This window comes from Xiphophorus couchianus, chromosome 16 (assembly GCF_001444195.1).
Source record: "Xiphophorus couchianus chromosome 16, X_couchianus-1.0, whole genome shotgun sequence".
Taxonomy (NCBI): domain Eukaryota; kingdom Metazoa; phylum Chordata; class Actinopteri; order Cyprinodontiformes; family Poeciliidae; genus Xiphophorus; species Xiphophorus couchianus.
The window spans coordinates 6,937,950-6,963,845 of record NC_040243.1 but is presented as its reverse complement, the minus strand read 5'-3'; the positions used below and the strand labels follow the sequence as shown (position 1 = coordinate 6,963,845).

Sequence of the window (25,896 nt, the reverse complement as noted above, 5' to 3'; positions counted from 1 at the left end):
TTGAGGGAAAGAAACTGATCTTGTGAGGGGAAGTTCTGGTCCAAATGGGCTGCAGTTTCCTATCTGAAATATATATTGTGGTGGGAAAAAACAAAATGTTCCCAGATTGATAGGCTGCAACCAATGCTTCTTGAAGATCTTGGCTGTGGTTAATCCCCATTGCTCTTTATTGATTATTTATATTTAAAGGTAATTTAGCATGGCCCCACTGTTTATACTGTGCATAAACATATTTATCTTTTTTGTAGTCTTTGAAAAGGATCAAACGATCGGACAGACGTGGAGCAGAGTCAGTCACAGAAGAGAAGTTCACCATCCTGTTTGAGTCTCAGTTTAGTGTTGGAAGTAATGAACTTGTCTTTCAAGTTAAGGTGAGGTCATACACAGACAAAAGTCAACAATAGAGTTACATTAACTTTTATAGGAAAAGACTGGAATCAGTTGTTTTTTGTAATTGTGGAAATCTGTTTATCCTCAAAAAAATCTAAGCTCCTGCTAAAACATACGCTTTGCATATGTTTCTATGTATTTTTGCTGTATGTGCACAATCTTGGTTGCATTTATGTGCCAACTGGATGTTATTGTTTTTTTTTTCTCTGAACAGACATTATCACTTCCTGTTGTGGTGATAGTTCATGGTAGTCAAGACAATAATGCCACAGCAACTGTATTGTGGGACAATGCGTTTGCAGAGGCAGTAAGTAAAATGTTTGTGTGGAATTGTGTGTCTGCTTTCCAAATTTTCTGTAGATGTGGTTGCATTTTTGAAATTCTTGTGCATTTTTAACTCATCCAAAACATCTAGATGAAAAGAAGACTAAACTCTATTTTTTTTGGCTTTCATTTGTGTCTTGTTATAATCTTTTCTCCTTGAAGGAAACAATAGTTCAAAGTTATAAAATTAACACCCAAATGAAACAGCTGACAAATCTCACAACCCTGAAAATGGTAGTAATACATTTTTTAAAAACTAAATAGTTAAGTCATAAAATAAAAAGTTGAGACATTGTTTCTGCATTGAGGACCAGTAGAGTTTAAACATACATGTACTCTACAATAATAGATAAATTTATTTTAGTCAGGCCTGTGATAACCAATGTGAAAGCTTGTTTTCAAGAATATTTTGTGGAGATATACAAATGTAAGAATACAATTTTCTGTTTACGAGGCACATGTACAGTCCTTGACACTTTAATAGAAAGTAAGTTGTAAAAGCAGTTTCTTTTTAAACATTTACCACCTAAGTAAATACTAAGGTTATAAAGTGGCACATTAATGTAACAGAGCTTGGTGTTTAACTTTTTAATAAAGGCAGTAAAAGTTGGGTAAAATTTTTTTCTTTCCTTTTGGTCATAACATCTTTCCCACATATAGTTGTGTACACATCCTGTTAATAAAAATTCAGCTTTAGTCTTATTTGCTTGCATTGCTGCTGGTAGTTAGCTTGTATATGATGATAGAATTTAACAATTCCTTTCAATTTCAGATTTAGCTTATTTGCTAAGTTTGTGCACAAATTCAAGGAATTTGACTTTGTTTCCTCTTCATATTTGCATCTGAAATATGGTGAAGTTACTTTTGGGTTTGAAGTCTTTTCAAAATCTCTGTTTTGGCTTTAGAGACAAACAAGTTCTTGATCTTTACTGTTTTATGTCTAGTTTATTCTTGGCTTTATTGGAATTTTCCTCATTAAGATTCTTTTTTTGAGTTGTTGCTGTTTAAGCAAACTTCAATGTACTTGAGCAATTTCTTTTTCACAGTTTGTGCTGATTACTTCTATATTTACCTTGTAAATGCCTGGTAGCACTAAAGCAACCAATATGCAAACATTTGAACCTTGAACCCAAATACATAGTATATGTAGTTGTGAAATTAGGCATCGAGTCATTAATGCACAATTCATAATGTCATAAACAAAAAGCTGCTTATGTGAATGCATGTTCATTTTTGTCAGCGAGGTCACCGAAAGTTTTTTACATTTTGTTCCATCAGGGTCGAGTGCCTTTTCTCGTGCCAGATAAGGTGCTTTGGCCTCAGCTGTGTGAAGCCATCAACATGAAGTACAAGGCAGAGGTGCAGAGCAACAGAGGGCTATCTGAGGAGAACCTGGTCTTCCTGGCTCAGAAAGCTTTCAGCAGCTCCAGCAACAATCCTGATGACTACCGGAGCATGACGATGACCTGGTCACAGTTTAACAGGGTTAGCACCAGTCCGCTTACCTCGTGATGCTCTGAGCAAACATGCAGCTTTCAAAAATAGTGTTCAGTTTATCTGTTATCATCAGAGTTTTATCACTTTATTTAGATTTGTTTTTGTTTTAAAGCTCTCAACTCATAGTACATAATGTGTTTCAACCACAAGCTTTGCTCTCTTGGTAGCTTTTGTTGTCAGTAAGAGATTCATACACAGAAATATTTCCTGTTTCATTTGTGGCATCCTCACTGCTCTTTTCTGTGGTCAGCTTGAGTGAGAATTCTTCATTGGCAGTCAAGTCTTCATCTTAATTGTCTTGTTTGTCCACATAGAACAATGCCGGAGGCTCCATTTACTGGCTTAAAACAGTAAATGGGTTGAAAATGGAACTCCATTCACCATACACTATCTTTCTCATTGGCTGATCAAACCATTATGCGTCAGCCCTTTAGAAAAAAGTGCATCAAGGTCATACACGAACACAGCTATATCCATTCGCACATACACAGTGGAAATTATGTATTGGTGGTGGGACTCAATTAAAAATTTTAACTCAAGTTAATTAATTGCAATTAACATTTTAATTGAAAATTATACATCTACAAAAAGCAACATTTTCAATTTAAAAACACCTTTAGCTGCTAAATCGTTGAATAAATAGAAAGGTGAGCTCAACAACATATTTTTTGTTTTTGAGCAATTATTTACATAATTCAACCATAAAAAAGTGCTATTGTGCCCATTCAGCTTTCAAGTATTTCAGAAACTTCTTTGAGAAAATACTTCTTTAGAAATGTGGGGACGCCTCTCCTTGAGATAACTTTTTTTAGCCTTGACAGGCTGACTCCTTTTTGCACAATACACACGCAACAGCAGTTTTTTCCAGGGGCCCATAATATTGGTTTATGAAGCCCCAATGAGCCAAGAGAAGCAATTTTGTTGTCCATTGCTGCTGTTTGCGGACGTGCCTTGTGCGTCAGATTAATTAAACACGCAAATACAAAGATTTTGGCTGGAACAATTTTCAACAAAAAAAAAAAAAATATATATATATATATATATATATAAATATATACAGTATATAATGTGTTAAAATTTTTAATGCTTTAAAATCTGTGTAATATGTATTCATCAAAAATTACTTGTTAAAGTCTTGTCCCTATTTCATCTTCATTTAAGTGAACTGAGCTGATTTAGAGAAATGTGGGAAAAAAAAAAAAAAGATCAGTCAAACTAAATCCTGCATGGCTTTCAGGAGATTTGTGCCCCCAACATATTTTCTGTCCACAGGAAAGCCTTCCAGGAAGGAACTTCACATTTTGGCAGTGGTTCGATGGTGTGATGGAACTTACAAAGAAGCATCTCAAGCCTCACTGGAATGATGGGTAAGGAAGCTGTAGATTCAGTTTTAGTGTTTAGCTGTAAATTGTGGCTGATCAGACACATTAAATAAAACACTACATGAACTTCATTCATTTCATTTTGAATGTTTTATTTCACTTTCTAAGGCACTAGATGTTTTCATACATTTTGTTTTTATGTTTCCCATGGCAACTAGCAAAACAAAAATGAGCTAAATCAGAAATTATTTCTTTGTATTTGTATACAACATTCTCTCTGTAGAGCAATTCTGGGCTTTGTGAACAAGCAGCAGGCTCAAGATATGCTGATGTCCAAACCCAATGGTACCTTTCTTCTGCGCTTCAGTGACTCTGAGATCGGAGGTATAACAATTGCGTGGGTGGCAGAAAATCCCAACAAAGCAGGTAGGATGTGCTGGATGTCACATTTGAAACTTGCTTTAGCTTTAGGAAATGCAAATGAGTCGGACAATGTGTGCATCCCTTTCAGAAATGTTATTCTTTGCACAGCTTTGAAGCTAGTGAAGTGTCAACCGCAAGAAAAAACAAGAAAGCAACTTGGTATCTCAAGTTATTTGTATTGACCTCTTCAGTAAGACATAAGTCTTCCTTAACATTTGTCATTTCTCATAACTTGTGTTGTTTATTGTGGTTTTCTTTGAATCATTTCTAAAGGACCCTTTGTAGCCACATTGCTCTATTCCTGTTAAACATAAATTTTTATTTAAGAGATGTTCTTTTGTTTTACAGTTTGTTTTGTTTTAGGTGGAATGTTTGGAGTATTTATGTTCAGTCATTGTCTTACACTGCCCAGCATGCTGTGTGTGTTCACAGTTCTGAATTTTGTCAGAGCAATCACTGCTCTGTAATGCCACCCTGGATCCAAGAGGGTCATCGAATAGTTTTAAAGTTCTCTAAAGCAATCCCCCTGCAAGACTGAATAATTTGCAAATAAGCAAAAATGAAATAGAGGTGTGATCTTGCCATTCAGGAAATGGCTTCTTCATTTGGGAAAAAAAAGTGCCTTTAATCCAGCTGTGTAGGGGATTTGTGTCTTGACTGACCCCACTTTCCAAAAATCTAGACATCTGGTGTCTTTTCCAGGGCTGTGGCCAAATCATGGGTTTGGCTGCAGCAGCAAAGACATCTCTGAGGCCCCAGCTTTCCAGAATAGTCAATATCAATTATAAAGTTCAGGGGCTGTTTGAAGAAATGGACACCACCCTTCAAAAGACTTGTGACCTTAAGATGAAGGTGAAGTCTTTTGATACCCCCCCCACACACGCACACACACACACACACACCAAGCTTAAATTGAATGTTAGTAACTTTCCAGGAAGGACCCAAAGTTTTACTGGCTTCTCTTGTGGTTTTGTCTGAAAGCGTATTTCGTGCAGCAGGCAGCACGAAGATCCTTCGTTGGAGTCGTCAAGACACTGCTTGGAAAGTCTCACTTGACTTCAAAAAGATGAGATGGTGGCTTTGTCCCCTTAATCTTTTTTTAATGTCGAGTACTGACATTAAAAAGTCAGTGCGTGGGGTCAATAGCTGAATGACTTTCAGCTATTGAAAGTCATTCAGTTTTGTTCATTCAGCTCAAATGTTGGAAGATGTGTGAGTGTCTCAAAGTTTATTTATTTATTTATTTCATTATTCATTTAATCAACCAATGGCTGTTTCTGATAACCTACAAACTGGTCCCTGTTGGCAAAGTCCTAATTGGTCTGATAGGTTGTTGCAGCACAGATGGTCTCATGGTAATACAGCTTCCTGACTTCACTATGTTTAGACATATATATACAGGTGATGGAACATATTTTGCCTAAAATGCAATAACATAATTTGAACCAGGTGAAGCAAAAACTATGTCACTAGAGGATTTCTGGGTAGAGCACATTTACAAAGAAGTCAATCAGTAATCAGACCTGGATGTGACTGGTGAAATTAAGCCAAGAAAAATGTAGTTATTTGTTCTCTCACAATTTAACAATAGCATCATGTAGGATGCAGTTGGCTGGGTCCCTGGCTCCCTGTATGACCGGCGTCAGAGTCTGGTCCGCATTGCCGGCAGTAAGTCGGGCTCGTTTCCAGTGAGAGTTGGACTCCGCCAGGGCTGCCCTTTGTCACCGATTCTGTTCATTACTTTCATGGACAGAATTTCTAGGTGCAGTCAAGGTGTGGAGAGGATCCGTTTTGGTGGCCTTAGGCTCTCATCTCTGCTTTTTGCAGACGATGTGGTCCTATTGGCTTCGTCAGATCGTGATCTGCAGCTCTCACTGGAGCGGTTCGCAGCTGAGTGTGAAGCGGCCAGGATGGGGATCAGTGCCTCCAAATCCAAGGCCATGGTCTTGAGCCGGAAAAGGGTAGAGTGTGTTCTCCGGGTTGGGGGGGGGGTGTCCTGCCCCAAGTGGAGGAGTTCAAGTATCTCGGGATCTTGTTCAAGAATGAGGGAAGAAGGGAGCGGGAGATCGACAGGCGGATTGGCGCAGCGTCTGCCGTGAAGCGGGCGCTGTACCGGTCCGTCGTGGTGAAGAGAGATCTGAATCAAAAAGCGAAGCTCTCGATTTACCGGTCGATCTACGTTCCCACCCTCATCTATGGTCATGAGCTTTGGGTCATGACCGAAAGAACGACATTGCTGATACAAGAGGCCGAAATGGGTTTTCTCCGTAGGGTGTCTGGGCTCTCCCTTAGAGATAGGGTGAGAAGCTCAGTCATCCAGGAGAGAGTCAGAGTAGAGCCGCTGCTCCTTCACATCGAGAGGAGCCAGTTGAGGTGGCTCGGGTATCTGCTCAGGATGCCTCCTGGACGCCTCCCTGGTGAGGTGTTCCGGGCACTTCCCACCGGGAAGAGACCCCGGGGAAGACCCAGGACACGCTGGAGGGACTATGTTTCTCGACTGGCCTGGGAACGCCTTGGGATTCCCCCGGAGGAGCTGGAACTAGTGGCTGGGGAGAGGGAAGTCTGGGCCTCCTTTCTGAAGCTGCTACCCCCACGACCTGACCCCAGGAAGAAAATGGATGGATGGATGGATGGATGGATGGATGGATGGATGGATGGATGGATGGATGGATGGACGGACGGACGGACGGACGGATGGATGGATGGCATCATATAGGATGCAGTTGGTTGGGATTGTTTTTTTGTTTTTTGTTTGATAAGTGCAGTTTGTATTTTTATTCTTGTATGCTTAGGTTAGCTTCCTATAATAAAATTTGCTTGATATGTTCTTTCTTTTTAACCTGTCTGTAAATAAACAACTGCTACTTTACCCAATGATAACATTTAGTTTCTGTTCTGATACCGTCTCATCATCTGAAATTTTCTCCTTGAAAGAAATGGGAGAGTGTGATTGCTGTTATTGATAGTTGATTCTGTGTGTTTAGGTGAGCGGATGGTTTGGAATCTGATGCCCTACACAACTAAAGACTTCTCCATTCGCTCTCTGGCCGACCGAATTAGTGATCTCAATCACCTCCTATTCCTCTATCCTGACAGACCCAAGGATGAGGTGTTTGCCAAATATTACACACCACCCCTCTGTAAGAAACTCTGTTCAAATGAGCTCCAAAATTGCTGAAGCAAAAAGAAGATGTATTTTTTGCTAAAAATTAAATTTGTTTTTACAATTTTCCCAAATTTATTTATAGCTAAAGCGGTGGATGGTTACGTGAAACCACAAATCAGACAAGTAGTGCCTGAGTAAGTATTTCCTGCCTGTACTTTTCCTCTTATTCCTCCATTTCTGTTTTGCCTCCCTACTCTTCCTTCTCTGCCATCCACTTGCCTGTTATTATTCTAAAGCAGCATTTAGAGTTAATCATCCAGGGCCGGACCTTGAATTCAGGTTAGCCATTAGTTAGCTGTTACAGTTGGAGGAGGCCAATTAAAGATGGCGGGGGTTCCTGCATGAGCTTGTCTTCCACTCATCATATGAGTTAGGCTTGTTAGTTATGAAGCTTCACCGCCTGCCTATCTCCATGGTAGGTTTCGCAGTGCTTCAGAAAATGGACCCAAGGATATAGAAAAGCACAGGAAGCACGCTGAGAATAGTTGCTTAGGAAACCGCCGAATCAATTCTCATCAATCTTTTGTTCCAGATTTACAGTTTAATTCATTTTTTATTTTTTATTGGGGGCCGGTGTTTCTTTTGCAGCTTTGCTACAGCTAATCCAGACCCAGTCAGTGGAAATCCAACATATATGGATCAGGGTGCCTCTCCAGCACCTGTTAATCACTCTCACACTTATGCGATGTACCCTGCTATGTAAGTTAACAAGACCCTCAAAAATATCATCTCCTTTGTGTGGATTTTGTTGCCTTGACCAGGCGTGAATGGTCTCTGCTTCCCTTGACAGGGCTGACCCCGTGTTGGACGGAGACGGCGACTTTGACCTCGATGACACCATGGACGTGGCGAGGCATGTGGAGGAGCTTCTGCGAAGGCCTGTGGAGAGTCAGTGGGGTGGCCAGCAGTCTTGACCCTTGACCTCGTGACATGCAATGCAACCAAGCAAGCCCTGCCCTAACTCCTGCCCCACCTGTTGTTAACATGGTTTAATTCCATTCATCTCTTTTTTTTTTCAATGCCGCTATAATGTAAAATTGTTAATAATGGCTGTCTGTTTCCTTTTCCTTTCAGTGTAAGAACATTCATGTTTGTGATTTCCTATAGTTTATTTGTGTCTCATACGTGTTTGTAAAACAGACTAGATTAAACCAACCTACAATGTTACAGTGTTGTGAAAAACAAAGGAAGAAATATTGTCCATGGAAATTGTGCATGTATTTTCAATTGATCTTAAATTCATTTTGAAAAATATGCTACTGTATGATGTTATTTCAGAAGTTGAATGTTTTTTTTGTTTTGTTTCATTTTATATTATCTGCTTTGTAAAATTGTTATTGTTCTGTTAGTGACACTGATCTTGCCCTTTGACAAAAGAGAAACTTTAAAGAGGAGTTTTGCCTTCGCTCCTGGAAAAATTATTTATTGCTTGTCAGTTATTCAGATGTCTATACACTAACGTATGGCAGAGTTGGTCTCTCTGCGCTCTGCCCCTGACTGCACACACATCAGAACACGGTTCTCGCTCGCAAGCTTAAGATTTATTTGTGTCCGATTTGTTCACCAGCTGCAAAGGAAAGGAGCTCATGCACCTCCCTTGCTCTCACAGGGCTATATGTCTTCTCTTTATACACAGAAATGCAAATCTAAGCATTTACCTAGCGCTGCAAGTTTGTCCTCTCAGGTCCCACTGCTCCCCTCATCGATGCTACCTCGCATTGGTCTCCTGACAGTTGCTCGTATTGGTTCCTTTACTGTTTCTGCACACCCTGTCTCCAGTAGGTACAGTCAGTGAATTTTGTGTTCTAGTAGTTTCCTTTAATGTTTGTGAAGAAGATCCCTCGCTGCAAAGGGGCAAACTTTTGGCTGTTTTATGCTTGAAACCACTCTCGTGAAGATGTCTGGAGTCATGAAGTGTCTTGCGTCTGATTGGTTATGCCTAAATATTCTGCGTTTTCTGCATCCTCATTCATTTATTTTGTGTAACTGCATCATGACACTGTGGCATGTGCATGTCTCTTTGTGAAAACTTGAACAAGCAATCAGCAAGTGTTGCAAAGCAAAAAATGAAGGCTTTAAAGGTTTGCCAGACTGAAGGACTGCTGCCAGATTCAGAACCTGCAGGACGTCACTTTGCTTCTATGTTTGACTTTCGTCCTCAGAATCAGACTAATTATTGTTGTGCATCCCCCTGTTTGTTTCACATAGATCAGAATTAAGACAGTGTTGCAACCTCAGGAATAAATTGTTGCGGAACCAGTGTTTAAGCCAAAAAGAAAACATTGTATACAAAAGATAATACATTTATTTTATATATTATATTGTTTCTGTGGCACTCCACAGTTGAATGTAACCACTTTTGATCAGACTAAAGATTCACATACAGTTTGTGGAAATTTACGTAGAACCAGAAGTACTCACTTACAAACAATACAGAGCAGTCAAAAATAAATATGTATTTTTTATTAGCTTCTTGATCACTATATTTAATGTTTTCCATGATTTAATTTCTTTTTATTTTACTTGTCCTTTTTTGAAGAAGAAGAAGAAGAAATCTCAAGCCACAGGTGACTTTTTGACAGAACCCCATTGCCATCCTTTTCATCCTTTTTAAGATTTGTTTGACTGTAGACCGTTCATGTTTCAGTGAGATAGATGGCGCTGTGTTGTTTGACGTATATGTACTATGTTTGTTGTTTGAGTTTATCACTTGGAGACTGTTCAAAGAGCCACAGCTGTTGAGTTGAGAAGAATAAAATAAAGTTTTATAAATAAATTTGTTTAGATTTTTTTTTTTCCAAAACCCTTTTTCTTTAAAAAAAAAATAAAAAAATAGATAATTTAATAGGGTACGTTTCAGGTGCAAAATTGGGACACTTTGTTACCCCAACAATCCAATTCTCAGTTTAGAGTCACAAATTGTTCTGTTTTTCTTTTTTTATTATTTTATACATTTTTATTATTATTATTTTAGTTGTGCATGGAGAAAAACCAAACTGATACACTGAGTGGAAGGCCACACAGAAAGGTCCAGATATCCAATTAAGTATTTCCTTCCTGTAATGCAACTCTGTTAACTGTAAAATCCAATTAGATTTTTTTTTTTTTTTACCGGTTAATTACCGCAGTGAAGTTAGTTTCAAGTTGGATATTCGATATTCGAGCTCCGCGGAGTAAGCGGCGTTTAGCTCAAGGTTGATCCGATTTATGAACGTTACTGTCGGCCAGCGGTTTTCTATCGCTCCCGGCCGCAGCGCCCGAAGGTTCACTTAGGGACTATCAACAAATTACCGAACCAAACATTCCTATCAAAGAAATGTTAATAAATGCCTTGAATTGTAACCAACTAACTAATTGTCATTGCTAATTCATGCTTTTACATGAGCCAAAATAGCATCTATAAAATTTTAAAGTCATATACAATATTTTCAATAATTTTTAATATTAAATAATATAATGTTTTCTTCAATAGCTTCCAGGTCATGTGACCTAATGACTCTAAATCACTTTGAAACAATTACAATAGTCTCTATAGATGAGGCACAGACATTTGATTTCCATTTTTAGCCATTTTCCATTTTTTATTAATTTTTTTTGTCAAAAATGAGGGTTTTTCTTCAATAGCTTCCAGGTCATGTGACCTACTGACTCAAAATCACTTTGAAATAATTATAATAGTCTCTATAGATAAGGCACAGTCATTTGTTTTCCATTTTTGATTAATTTTCCATTTTTTATTAATTTTTTACGTCAAAATTGAGGGTTTTTATTCAATAGCTTCCAGGTCATGTGACCTAATGACTCAAAATCACTTTGAAATAATTACAATAGTCTCTATAGATAAGGCACAGACATTTGATTTCCATTTTTGATTAATTTTCCATTTTTTATTAATTTGTTTTGTCAAAATTGAGGGTTTTTATTCAATAGCTTCCAGGTCATGTGACCTAATGGCTCAAAATCACTTTGAAATAATTACAATAGTCTCTATAGATGAGGCACAGACATTTGATTTCCATTTTTAGCCATTTTCCATTTTTTATTAATTTTTCTTGTCAAAAATGAGGGTTTTTCTTCAATAGCTTCCAGGTCATGTGACCTAATGACTCAAAATCACTTTGAAATAATTACAATAGTCTCTATAGATAAGGCACAGTCATTTGTTTTCCATTTTTGATTAATTTTCCATTTTTTATTAGTTTTTCTTGTCAAAATTGAGGGTTTTTATTCAATAGCTTCCAGGTCATGTGACCTAATGACTCAAAATCACTTTGAAATAATTACAATAGTCTCTATAGATGAGGCACAGTCATTTGTTTTCCATTTTTAGCCATTTTCCATTTTTTATTAATTTTTTTTGTCAAAAATGAGGGTTTTTATTCAATAGCTTCCAGGTCATGTGACCTAATGACGCAAAATCACTTTGAAATAATTATAATAGTCTCTATAGATGAGGCACAGTCATTTGTTTTCCATTTTTGATTAATTTTCCATTTTTTATTAATTTTTTACGTCAAAATTGACTAAAATTTACTTTTAGTAAGAAGAACATCCCTAAACCATTTGACAGCGAAATCTCTTTTATTGTGAAACGGCTTGGTTCGGTGACACACCGTAAAAAAGAATGGAGATTCAGACCAGCAAAATACTTAAAAAGAGGTAAGATAGCCAAAGCTGTAGCAGATTGTGTCAGTAAATACTACTATTCAAAGTTGAGGCAGACACCAATCCAAGAAATCACAGCGGGGAACATTACGAAAAGCCTCACTAAAGATGTTTTAAGAAAAATTTCATCAGAATTAAAGAAGAGTACAAGACTCCATGATGACATAATGCTTGAGCTCGTGTTAACACAAAAACTGATTAAAGAAACAAGCATTAATTCAAACTCCAAGGGATATTTCCAACAACTTCACATTGACCCTTTTGCAGTGCATTTACAAACAGACACTGGATTACAGATATTGGCCCACCATCTAAGAAATTCATCACCTGTTACCCCCCACCTTGATGCCACAGGGAGTGTTGTACAAAAAATACCTGGTCAGGAAAAAAAAATTCTGTATTATGCTATGGTTTTGCCAGGGATGGGCAAGGACAAACCTCCTTTGCCCATAACTGAGCTACTGACCAACAGCCATACTGTTCCTTCCATTTCACACTGGTTGATGGAATTCAACAGAAAACTGACCCACACTACCAAAATCAAAATAGCACAGATAGAAACTGACTACAGCTGGGCTCTCATTAATAGTGTGCTACTAGCCTTTAACAAGGAGGATATTTCACAGTACCTACATAGAGCGTTTGAGATTGTGCATGAACATAAAGTTGTAATGAAAAACTTCACAGTATTGCACTTGTGCTCTGCCCATATTATGAAGGCTGTTACACAAGCTTTTGGGAAAAAGACCCGTGATCGAGGCTTAAAAGAGTATGCAAGCTATTGTTTTGCATCCCTTTTAAACTGCAATAACCTCCAACTTGCCATGGAGGTGTTTTACAACATGTGTGTACTATTTGATGCAAAACATTGCAACCCCTTAGTACAAACAAGTCAAGCATACCTCAACAGCTGTATCTCCAACAACAAGTCAGAGAAAGATGAAGATGGCCAGCATACAGCAGAAGCACAACACAGCAAAAGTGACAAAAGCAACAGCATTATTGCTAACTCACCATTTACAAAGACTTTCCAAGTTTTACGGGACCAAGCTCAGGTTGACATTCTGTCCGAGGAATCAGAGATCACAGAAAATCATTACTGCTGTCCTGGTATAGTTGATGTGCTTGTGAAGAACTACATGGGAATCATCCCACTGTGGAGCGGAATGTTACTTGGCGACTTAACACGGTACAAAACACCCACATCTGCTGCAACAAATAAAACAAGCAAATCAAGAGAAACAAACTGCCATGTGGAGCTGTGGTTTGGCTTGGTAAAAAAGAACATCTTGGCCAAAAAAAAGTACCTCAGACCAGCAGACTTCATCACAAAATTGTATACATCTTTACAAGGTCGGTATGTTGAACATGTTATGCAGCATGGTCTGCCAGACAAACTTCTGGACAAAACTGTCAGAGTTTTGACTAAACCGGCGGATGATCCCAAAGAAAAATGGAACAAGAGGGAAAGTTCTGCTGGTCAGACAAAGACCAAATCCAAGTATTTCAATCCCCCAAAGACATTACCCAATCCCAGAACTTCCAAAGGCACAAACAAACAAATCACCAAAGCTGATGATGATGATAATAATAAAGAATCACAGGTAAGGTTTCACCTACCTTTGAGGCTCTGTTGCAGTTCCACATAAAGAATTAGTTTGTTAAAAACAATGAAATTATCTGATAAAATTTTTTTGTAATATTCATTTCTGAAATTTCATTAGAAGTAAACAAGTAATAATAGCCTGCATTTCACAATTTCATAATGTGGTTAACATGGGATAACATAATTGACATCTATGTATTGCAGTCTGGTATAGATTTTGTCTTTATTATGGCTGGCTGTTAGCATAAAGTATTATTTAAATTTTGTAAAATATACATTTTTATTGTATTACTTTCAAATGTTTTGATTTTTTTTTCTTTGTATATCTGATTTGCAGTTAACCTTGCTTTGGAAAAAGAGTGACACAGAAGTTGTAGTAGCAGTTGTTCCGTCACAGATTAAAGGTCGGAGCATTGTGATTCATCATTCTGACTTGTGCACTCTTCGACCATATCAGTGGTTGACAGGGGAGGTATGTGTTTGTTTCAGTCATTTATAAAACATCTTCATTTTCAATATTAATACAAACCAATTTTGAGATTTGTATGAGAAGACTTTTGGATGCATGTTTAATATGTGGAAATGCTGATATTCCTTGTGCAGATCATTGAAAGCCTTCTGCATGTGGCTGCCCATGCATTGGGAGTCATGGACACCTTCTACATCCTGAATCACTACTCAGCTGGTGTGATTTTGTTCGGGGACAGAACTGAGCTTCCTAGACAAAGTTTACCAAAGGTAATGGATTTCTTTGTTGCTATATTATGTCATTATAAGATGAATGAACAGAACTTTCACAGTTACACATCATTTACACAGAGCTACAAAATTGACAACAAAATTACTTCTAACATGAAATCATATGTAATGTGTTTTTGGCAAATATGTGTGCTTGTTGATAAAAAGAAGAACAAGATTTAGTTTTTTGAAAAGGTTTGAATTAAAAGCTGGGTTGGTTTTAAAAGAGTCTTCTGAAAGAATTGCCATGTTTTACTGACTACTTGGCTGTTTTAAACATTGAAACACTTGACAAAATTAATGTAATTGTTCACTGCCATGCAAGTTCCAAATATAAGTGTCATATATATGGTTATCCATGCAAATGAAGAGCTGAACATGGCAGTAAGGCTGGACAACTTCTTTAGAAAACATTACATAATTAATTCCACATTTTAAAAAAAATTCTGTACTAGACACTACATATAGGATTTCAGAGTAATGTAAATGTCAATCATTTAATAAAGTAGAAGTAAGAATCTTGATCTAGTTGCACCCACATTAATCTTGGCTAAGTAATTTCATTTGATATCTTGTATGTGTCCTACTAACTAACATCAACATCACTGCAAGCTTTACACCATCCCACAGCAGCCTGTACAGGACAATATTTAACACCTTAATTCTTGTAAAACAGTGTATTGATTATTTTATCATTTTTAAAACACCTTGTCATTGAAAAGAAAAATTTTAAGTAAAAGTAAATACTGACATGTGGGAAAAGATTAATTGCGAGACATGTGCTTAAAGTTTTTCTTTATGTTAACATTTAAATTTTGAACATTTTTAAATGCCATTTCAGGTAAACTTTGACAACTATGAAGCAGTTCTGTCATTTGTCCTTGTGAACAACAATCACTGGAAGTTGCTGGTTTGTAATTTTTTGTCTATAATAAATATTTTTTCATTTTATGGTTTGGATAGAGCATGACATATTCACATTAGTTTTAATGAAATTTTTCTTTGTTATGCCCCTTTCCTTTGTTGATCTGTTTTAGTACATCAATGCAGAAGCCAGAACTGTGTTCCTAATAGATCCTGCACAAGTATCATCTGAGCTTGTGGACTCCCAAAAGGCAGCTAAAAGAATACAGTAAATAAAGCTCTAATAAATTTTTAAAATGTATTAAAAATTAATAAATTTGCAAAGTGACCACATAGAGATTGAGTTAAAAATCTTAATGTATGTGACATTCAGATTTAAGAATACATTATGGAAATATATTATCCTTAATATTTTTTACAAATATATTGTGTAAAAAATATTTACATTAATTTAAATATTTATGTAAATATTAATTTCAATAAACTTAACATTGTTGTTGTTAATAGAAACTGATAAGAGGAAAGCGTGAGTTGTCTTATGAGTGTAATTACAGAATACAATTGCTCTTACACAAATCATTTTGTTTGTTATCCAGAGAATACTTCAAAATGAGAAGGACATGCCATGGAAAAACAGACTGGGTTGGGATCCAATGGAAAGGGGGGACAATGCGCCACCCTATTCAACAAGACGGAAGCAGCTGTGGAGTTATTGTAGTCAAAGTAAATTAACGAGTTCATGTTTTTTGTTATACAAGTGTGGACACTGTGTAATTATTATAGAGAAAAGTTGTCTATCATCAAATACAGTCTCTATGGTTAGTTAAAATGGGCTTTCGGAATTGTGGAAAGAGTGTGTATTCACTTGGAGGAATACAGACTCCCCCAACAGTAGCCCATAACTGGGGTCAGTGCAACATGCCACACAGTATTTGTAATTACACTTCTTCCATCATCTTCTAAATGTTGAAACATTTAGATGTTTCACTACAGGTATCTGTACTAACAAACATACCTGTTTTAGTATGTGTGGATACACTATATATGTCCACATGAATGTTTAAGTCTGATGCATTATAATGCAATAAAAAAAGTCTTTAAAAACTTTTTTTTTTCTTTAGATGGCAAAAGCTTGGATGGAAGCCTTCCCTCTGATGCCAGATGTAGATTTTGACACAACAAAAAAGGCAATGAAAAGTGAAAGAAGAACTCTCGCTCTTCAAATCCTTGATGCATCAGGTATACCATATGTGCATGTCTTTCATTTCGACTTACAATACATAAACATACACACATATATATTTTAGAATCTCCCCATCTCTTTCATTACTGAACCAGTCTCGACTGGTGAATTTAAGGTTTTTTATTTTATTTGATTAAGATCAACCACCATCATCAAAGTCACCACAATAACCTCAATAAATGTGAAAACTAAAACATATACAAACATTGGAATACAAAACATGAACTTACAATAAAGATAACAAAACTAAACAGATCTCGCTGCTTTCGCTGGGGAACACTAAGTTTTGATTTCTTTGTGACACCAACAGTGCCAATCCAAACAGACAAAAATACCTAAACGATATGCAACCTTGATAATTTAGAGAAGTTACTTTACAAATGTATTTTAAGTAATCTCCAAGTATTAATAATTTTAAATGAATTTTCTGAAATAATTTGCTATTTTGTTTTATACATATATATATAGATATAGATATAGATATAGATATAGATATATATATATATATATATATATAAATATATATATATATATATCTTGTTTGAATATGCTGTATATTATGCTGTATATTTCTTCTTGATTACAGTATTCGATGACCACTGTTGGTGTGCGATGTGCGCTGCATACAAAGCCCCGGGGTCTGGCCCTGGAATGACAGACTGGGTGAGAAATCAAGAGTTGTCAATGTAAATTTCAGAAGTAGACACAGGAAATAACTCTTGGGAGCCATGAAATGTTTTATATAACAAATGACAAGCAAGTAAACACCAAACTGTGTGACAGGAGATGAGTAAGTTCAGTACTGCTAAACATGTATATTTTCTTGTATTTGTGAACAGATCCAGTGTGACAACTGTGACCGATGGTACCATGCCCTGTGCATGAATATGAAGAGCACAGAATTTCAAAAGAAAAAAAAAGGCAGTTGGAAATGTGTATTGTGTAGTTAATCTTGAAACTAGAAACTGTGTTCATTATTGTTCGAAATACTTTTTGAAAATATCTGTGGAAAATGAAAATGTAATATGTTTGTTTGGCATTGATGCTATGTGTGATGTATAAAGTGTACTTGAATGATTTCAAAGAGATTTGAAGTCATTTTATGACGTAATCTGAAAGCTATTAAGCAACAATCTTAAACTTTAAGGAAAATATTCCTAAGAATTATAAAATAAAAACATAAAACATAAATGACTGTGCCTCATCTATAGAGACTATTGTAATTATTTCAAAGTGATTTTGAGCCATTAGGTCACATGACCTGGAAGCTATTGAAGAAAAACCCTCATTTTTGACAAGAAAAATTAATAAAAAATGGAAAATTAATCAAAAATGGAAAACAAATGTCTGTGCCTTATCTATAGAGACTATTGTAATTATTTCAAAGTGATTTTGAGCCATTAGGTCACATGACCTGGAAGCTATTGAATAAAAACCCTCATTTTTGACAAGAAAAATTAATAAAAAATGGAAAATTAATCAAAAATGGAAAACAAATGACTGTGCCTTATCTATAGAGACTATTGTAATTATTTCAAAGTGATTTTGAGCCATTAGGTCACATGACCTGGAAGCTATTGAATAAAAACCCTCAATTTTGACAAAAAAAATTAATAAAAAATGGAAAATTAATCAAAAATGGAAAACAAATGACTGTGCCTTATCTATAGAGACTATTATAATTATTTCAAAGTGATTTTGAGCCATTAGGTCACATGACCTGGAAGCTATTTAAGAAAAACCCTCAATTTTGACGTAAAAAATTAATAAAAAATGGAAAATGGCTAAAAATGGAAATCAAATGTCTGTGCCTCATCTATAGAGACTATTGTAATTATTTCAAAGTGATTTTGAGTCATTAGGTCACATGACCTGGAAGCTATTGAAGAAAAACCCTCATTTTTGACGTAAAAAATTAATAAAAAATGGAAAATGGCTAAAAATGGAAATCAAATGTCTGTGCCTCATCTATAGAGACTATTGTAATTATTTCAAAGTGATTTTGAGTCATTAGGTCACATGACCTGGAAGCTATTGAAGAAAAACCCTCATTTTTGACAAAAAAAATTAATAAAAAATGGAAAATGGCTAAAAATGGAAATCAAATGTCTGTGCCTTATCTATAGAGACTATTGTAATTGTTTCAAAGTGATTTTGAGCCATTAGGTCACATGACCTGGAAGCTATTGAATAAAAACCCTCATTTTTGACAAAAGAAATTAATAAAAAATGGAAAATGGCTAAAAATGGAAAACAAATGACTGTGCCTTATCTATAGAGACTATTATAATTATTTCAAAGTGATTTAGAGTCAGTAGGTCACATGACCTGGAAGCTATTGAATAAAAACCCTCATTTTTGACAAAAAAAATTAATAAAAAATGGAAAATGGCTAAAAATGGAAATCAAATGTCTGTGCCTTATCTATAGAGACTATTATAATTATTTCAAAGTGATTTTGAGCCATTAGGTCACATGACCTGGAAGCTATTGAATAAAAACCCTCAATTTTGACGTAAAAAATTAATAAAAAATGGAAAATTAATCAAAAATGGAAAACAAATGACTGTGCCTTATCTATAGAGACTATTATAATTATTTCAAAGTGATTTTGAGTCATTAGGTCACATGACCTGGAAGCTATTGAATAAAAACCCTCATTTTTGACAAAAAAAATTAATAAAATATGGAAAATGGCTAAAAATGGAAATCAAATGTCTGTGCCTCATCTATAGAGACTATTGTAATTGTTTCAAAGTGATTTTGAGCCATTAGGTCACATGACCTGGAAGCTATTGAAGAAAACATTATATTATTTAATATTAAAATTATTGAAAATATTGTATATGACTTTAAAATTTTATAGATGCTATTTTGGCTCATGTAAAAGCATGAATTAGCAATGACAATTAGTTAGTTGGTTACAATTCAAGGCATTTATTAACATTTCTTTGATAGGAATGTTTGGTTCGGTAATTTGTTGATAGTCCCTAAGTGAACCTTCGGGCGCTGCGGCCGGGAGCGATAGAAAACCGCTGGCCGACAGTAACGTTCATAAATCGGATCAACCTTGAGCTAAACGCCGCTTACTCCGCGGAGCTCGAATATCGAATATCCAACTTGAAACTAACTTCACTGCGGTCCGGTACCGCGACAAATCATTCGCAAACCAGAAAAACATCATGGGTATAACTGCTTATTAGGTTCTTAAAAACTGTAATCAAATTAATATAAGGAACATATTGAGTCTACTTGTGTTTATTGTGCACTGCAGCTTTTATTACGATTAATAAATCATCTTATAATAAAAATAAGGAGGTTGGTATTAACCCATGAATTAGCGAGTATAATCCATGTTGTCATTTTTTCCTTGCTCAAAGTAATTGCCTTCTTTTGCCTTTAAACTCACCCAGGACACCAAATTGGAGTCATGAAATGGACAGGAAAAAATTCAGTGTTAGGGTTTCTACACTGGCTACCAGCTACTTTCACCTTAAATTCTGGGCTAACCTTTTGTGCTTTGAATGGTCAAGCTTAACATGACGCTCCGCCCACATGCGGAAGTAGAGCAAACCTCCAACAAATAAACAGTTGTAATGGCACAGGTAGAAAAACTCAATGCTTTACCTGAAACATTTTTGCCTTAGCCAACACTGAGGCAAAGACGACAGGCAGAAATATTATCCAACGAGTCGCACGTCGGGTCTGTAAGGTTACTTGCGAGAAACAACGGAGAAATCAACGTTAAAGCCCAAGTCTTTCTCAGCCGAGGGGCACAAAGTCTCATTGGATGTGATGAGAAAATTTTGTCGGGAGCATTTTGCACGTGCAAAAGTGAGTAAGTAATAACTTAAGAGCTTTGCAAATTTGTCTTCAGGAAAAAGCTCAAAAGTAAACCTTAGCATAAAAAGGCGCTTAAATGTAAATGCAGCAGTTACTACAGTATGTTTTCATGCTGCCATAGAGCATTGATTTTACAAACATAAAATCAAGCATACTTCACTTATTGATCTTTGATCTGACTACCAATGAGTGTTATGACAAAAAATTGGATGCTTACTACCAGTTACCTTTAGATGGACATGTGGTAGTTGCCGTCGATCACAGTTTCATTCGATTGGATGTGAAGTCGGCTGCAGGCCCTGATGAATTTCTTGCATTTCTCCAGACTCCATTTGAGTTTTGGAAATTGCTTTCCGCCCTTTATACACTCTGGTAACGGCTGCCAGGATTACATGTTTTCCACTAACAACTTTGGACCATGATTTTCTATGATTTTCCTCAAAATCTTTATGACAGCAGTGCTTCAGCAAGACAACATCGTCGGTGGTTCAGCTCCTCTGTGATAGGTGTTATATATATATATATATATATATATATATATATATATATATATAAAACACTATGACATCCAGGCCTTGACACTTCTGCCTCCATGTGACAGTTTTTATGTGGCTCTCCTCCAAATAACTCAAATTCAGACGATGTTTGTTTTGATTCTAAACAAACATAGATGCCACTCAATAATTTGAGTGTGTCTTAGAGATCAAAAGTTAAACAGTAGCAAGAGGCTGCTTTAGGTCCTGTGATGACACTGTAGAGTTTTTGGAAACTTTTTAGCATTTTTTAAATTTGATTTGAGACATTATGTAAATTGATTAGTATTTTTAAAACGATTAAATATCCATGCCCTGCGACAGACTGGCGACCTGTCCAGGGTGTACCCCGCCTCCCGCCTGGAACGTAGCTGGAGGTAGGCACCAGCAACCCTCCCGACCCCATTAGGGACAAGGGTGAACAGAAAATGGATGGATGGATGGATGGATGGATTAAATATCCATATGTTCAAATATTTTCACCTGGTTATCGGAAGCATCTAACGCTCAATAAGTTTGTTTCTGCCATCTGGTGGAAAAAAAGAAGCACTACACTTGTTTTTATGCGTCTGAGCTGAAGTCTAAATACCAATTAAGTTCCTTATGTCATGCCTGTGAAAGATAAGAGAATCTAATTTACAATCAAATTCAATAAAATGTAACCGGTTCGTCATTAAACGATTTTCTTTATCAGTTTTGAAAGGTGGGGGATTTCACTACTTGCATCAACACCATGAAACCTAATTATTTCTTTTGGATATATTGTATTGCATTCCAGTCTTATCTTCAGACTTTATAAGTTATGTACAGCCCACCATGTCAGAGGCTGAAATCGTGTGTTTGTTAGTGATGGTAATGAAAGAGGAGATGGCTCCTATACAGAATTAAAGTCAAGTTACAGTAGAAGTTCCTTGTTTGTACTATAAACTGATGCACAGAGAATGTTTTCCACAACATAAAATCTACCAATTTGCGCAGAAAACTTACAACAGGGTTTCAACTTCAAGCTGGAACCAAGAAATAGTTCTAGTATTTAAAAAGTGTTTAAAATGTGTGCATTTTCCTCTGTTTTACAGAGATTCAAAAAGAAAAAAAACTCCTAATATTACATAAAATAAAACTAAAACTGCACAAGGATTTAAATAATGACATGATAATTACAAAATAATTTGTAAGCAACCATATTTATGAATTGATTTAGCATTAAGGTTGAGTAGCTGATGAAAATATCACTGACTCGTGTTCATGTAATTGATATCATCATTACCAGATGACCATCATATAATCATCTGATGTTAAATCCTGTAATTGCCCCCATTTTGTGATTGGCTCACCCTGACTGGCTTTAGAGAAAAGCTCAATTGCTTTTCTAGTTCCTGTTAACCTCTAGATGTCAGTAAAGTCCATTAAATAAGCTGTTACTCTGCATCAACAGTTCAGTTTGACTCAGTATATACTGAATACATTTAAATTTCTGTATTTAATGGCATCTGGATTGCTTGGATCATATTCCTATGAATGAACTGTTTTGTGTTTTGTTTGTTTGTTTGTTTTGCCTCACTATCACTCACTGATGTTGCTAGATAAGCATTGTTACTGTTTACTGCCACTGGCTTCTGGAAAAAAAACAGATACATGTAGCTGTCATGTTCTCCACAGTCTGATCTCAGTAAATAACAACACTTGATATAAATTATTGTGAGTTTAAATGAGCCACTTCTGGCGTACAGTTTGAGGACAGCCAAGCATTGCCAACATATTGACACAAACAATTTAACCTTTTGAGATGATCAGGCCCAGATGTTTCAAATCTTTGCTACCAATGGGACACTGTAATATGACCTCTAACTGCATTTAAAGTTTATTGTAATGATTTATCTATAATCATCTTAGGTAATCGATTTAGAACACTGGTGCACCTTCTCACTTCTGTTACTGGAATTTCAGTGTGCAAATTTATTTGGGTGATGGAGAAAGCCTTAGATTTTATTCCAACAACTGCATTTACATACGAAACAGTCATTTACATATCCGTTATAAATGATTTTAGTCATGGTTTCAGTTCCTTTTAATCTGAAGAATAACAGGGCCAGGAAGTATGCTGACAAAGCTTAAAAAGACACACCCTATTCTCCGCAGTGATGAGAAGCAGCAACTTCCGTTTTAGATATCATCTTTGAAATGTAAAATAGGCGCCTACCTATGTGTCTTGGTCTTGTGGTTTTATTGCTGCAATCAGTATCAACGCAAACATGAAAGCTCCTACTACATTCAGTTCTGAGGATCAACTGGAAAACACATGACTTTTTGTAAGCAGCAATAAAAATACAATTCTGAATCATAAGCAGTTGAGGACCATCTATTTTTAATCATAAGCAGTTGAGAACTATCTATTTTGTCCTCTGAACCTTCTGCATCCACTCGCACAGGGTTCCGCAAACTTTAGATCCGTATTTTGATTGGTGAGATATGAGGAAGGACATATCTGGCCTCAAACATGTCCTCCCAATGGATACATTGATCAGAAGCCAACAGAATTTGTAGCGGGATGGAGGTTGCCTAACTGTATGCAGCCATGTTTGACATCCTGCCACAGGAAACAGCAGCAAACCTCAATGGAAAAAAAGCAGGTGTTATTTTCAAAACAACATTTCAGACTTGCTTATGCAGCATATAGTTTTACTATCTATACTATACTAAAAAAATTATAACATGTTTACTTCCTTCCATTCTTTCCAGTCCAGCTGACACTAAAGGATAATCCAGTGTAACATATCCAGTATCTGTGGTTGGATCAATCAAATGTACATTTTAAAAGGATTACTGATCGCACTCTGTGGACTCGTGAACTATGAGTTTGAGGCCCGTTTCATCAGTGGCCTTTCTACATTAGAGTGAGGCAGCTGGGTCGAATGAGGAGGCTTTTAAAAGCAGAAGTTTTGCTAAATTATTTCTGATTATGCATAATACATGACTCTGGGAGAGCATGAAGGAAAGTAGAGGCAAGCAGAGAGCGAATGAGGGGAAAGAAAGGAGCATAAAAACGCTCCAATCTCCACGTCCATGAAAACAAAGCCTCGGTAGTACATCCTTATGAGTCCTTTTCTTCTTAAATTCTTTGCAATAACATTCATTCTCTAATTTTGTTCACTTTCCCCGACCCTCTTTCATCACCCTTTCTGTACATGAGAAGGAGATGGACTGCACGGGTCCTCTCATGTCTTTAGGATATCATTACCCAATCGCTGGATGTACAGACATCTCAATGAATTTCACAAGGTGTGAAATTAATCAAAAGCATCCTTCAATATATTTTTGTCCTCTTAATTTTGGCTATAATTGCTTATAGCTTAGGAAAAGCCAAAATGTCTACATTCATTGAAAGTGGTACGAAGACTGTCAGTATGTGACTCTGTTGAGGTGTTAAGGAAGATCTTTCATGTCGTTGGCTTTCGTGTCTCATTTGCTTGTTGACAAAAAAGTGCTGAATTTGCTGTCCGATCAGCATTCTGATGCCACAGTCAGTAAACTATTGGTACTGGTGGCGCGTTTCCAGATTTAGCTGGAAAAGGAAATCAACTTCTCCTTCAAGCTTATTTGAAAATGGAAGCATGAAGAATCTCCTAACAAATATTAAGGGATGATTTTGAGTTACCACCAGAAGACATGGCCCGTAAAAAAGCAACTAAAAACTCTGGAGTCTTTGCTCCAAAAGGAAGACCGTGGACCACTGAGCAAAAGTACTGTTATTTTTCTCCTCAGTCCAGGTTGGATAGATCTGATGTTATCATTGGCTCAACTTTCCAATAACAGGTCAGGTTAGCACTCTGTGAACAGTCAGCTTCTTTAGCAATGACCCTCTGTGATTAGCTCTCTTTAGTCCACCCTGTGAAATCATCCATGTAGATCATATAGAGAAATGACAGTCATGGAGCTCATGTTCTGCTGCTCTGGACTCTGCCCAAGCATGCTGATTGTGATTTGATTTGCACTCTTGGGTTATAAATGGAGTCTCATCTCAGTTTACTGCTCAAGTCACATCTGATGATGCAACATTAAATGCCTTACACGCCGCTGTTGGGATCTTTGCTAGACTGACTACAGAAACGGAGGCAGATGCTTAGAAAATGTCTCCAGAAATGGGCCATACAATGATGTGTGACATCAGTCTTTCTAATCTCTAAATGTAAACAAAAAGGACTGACAAGGCAAGGTTTACTTCTGCTATAGGTTTTGCTAATTGCTTTGCAATCGATGCATAAGAAGAATGGAAGTGAGGAGATGGAACAGCATCTATGCATCTTTGATGAAGACTGAGGAATAATAGATGAGTAGAAACGAGTAGATGTTAGTTTCCTTAGTTTATTAAGTGAACAAACCAAATGAACCATGTGGATGCTTTATATAGAAAGTCATATATATTTCACTTGTGTCTACATAACTTTTAATCATATGTAACTGAGATGTTACATAGGTTGTTTTTGCCTGTACGTACATAGAAAACTCTGTTGCTTCTATTTAGTAATGATTCATAAAATGCCACAAAATAAATGGTTTATTGCAGGATCACTTTCTCAAAGTGATGAATTCAGAAAAAAAAATTATTTGAGTAACTTCATTCATTAGAGAAAAGAATAGAAAAGGAAGGCCTAGTCAGAGTCTAGACTTGCATCTGATTGAGAGGCTGTGGCTTGAAATTCAACAGGCTGGTTATGCTTGAAAAATGTCCAGTGTAGCTGAATTGAAGCAATTCTGCAGAGAGGAGTGATTCAAAACTCCTCCACAGTGATGTAAAAACGGAATTGCTCATCATCAAAAATTATTGACTGCACTTGTTCCCACCAAAGAGTACAACTGGTGGTCAGGTTTAGAGGGCAATTACTTTTTCACATGGGGCCAGATTGATTGCAGTATTTTATTGTCTTAATAAAAGATCATTTGAAAGCTGCTTTTTGGTCCACATTTTTAAATAATACTAATAAAAAAAATATTAGAGTTAACATTTTTCCGAACTGTAAACCACGGAGATTTTTGCAAAGGAACAACAAATAGTGAAAGAATAATGTAAGATTCGTTTTATTTCTAGTAAGTCGGGAAATGTTTCCGGAAGTATTACAAAGTTGGTGGGGTAATAAAGCCAAAATGTAAAAAAGCAAAAAATAAAGACATTAAACTTAATCTACAAATTCATGAGGCATTGTTATACTCCCTCTTGTGGACAAAAGACAATACTCCAAAAAATCTGAGTTTTGTGATTGACTGGGGAAAATTATATAACTTTA

General features: G+C 36.3%; 2 protein-coding genes across 3 annotated transcripts in view; both read left to right on the top strand.

The window, feature by feature from the left end:
* The window catches only part of stat5a (signal transducer and activator of transcription 5a), a 59,459-nt gene extending 49,561 nt beyond the window's left edge, over positions 1 to 9,898 (top strand). The window contains exons 11-19 of the mRNA XM_028042788.1: positions 249 to 371; positions 605 to 697; positions 1,993 to 2,199; positions 3,484 to 3,578; positions 3,817 to 3,959; positions 6,941 to 7,096; positions 7,205 to 7,256; positions 7,711 to 7,821; positions 7,913 to 9,898. Coding sequence (XP_027898589.1) covers positions 249 to 371; positions 605 to 697; positions 1,993 to 2,199; positions 3,484 to 3,578; positions 3,817 to 3,959; positions 6,941 to 7,096; positions 7,205 to 7,256; positions 7,711 to 7,821; positions 7,913 to 8,036 — 1,104 coding nt within the window. The 3' untranslated portion in view covers positions 8,037 to 9,898. The remainder of the gene's footprint in view (positions 1 to 248; positions 372 to 604; positions 698 to 1,992; positions 2,200 to 3,483; positions 3,579 to 3,816; positions 3,960 to 6,940; positions 7,097 to 7,204; positions 7,257 to 7,710; positions 7,822 to 7,912) is intronic.
* A 2,065-nt stretch (positions 9,899 to 11,963) lies between these two features.
* Positions 11,964 to 17,446, top strand: LOC114160266 (uncharacterized). 2 transcript variants are annotated; one of them, XM_028042794.1, is made up of 9 exons: positions 11,964 to 13,391; positions 13,731 to 13,865; positions 13,997 to 14,131; positions 14,973 to 15,041; positions 15,169 to 15,263; positions 15,592 to 15,718; positions 16,117 to 16,234; positions 16,825 to 16,901; positions 17,078 to 17,446. In XM_028042794.1, exons 1-9 carry the CDS (start codon positions 12,195 to 12,197, stop codon positions 17,186 to 17,188), a joined length of 2,064 nt encoding a protein of 687 aa, XP_027898595.1. In that variant the 5' UTR covers positions 11,964 to 12,194; the 3' UTR covers positions 17,189 to 17,446. The 2 variants fall into 2 exon arrangements, with proteins under 2 accessions (XP_027898595.1, XP_027898596.1); XM_028042795.1 differs by lacking the exons at positions 15,169 to 15,263; positions 16,117 to 16,234; positions 16,825 to 16,901; positions 17,078 to 17,446 and having other exon boundaries at positions 15,592 to 16,039.
* Positions 17,447 to 25,896: the final 8,450 nt, after the last annotated feature.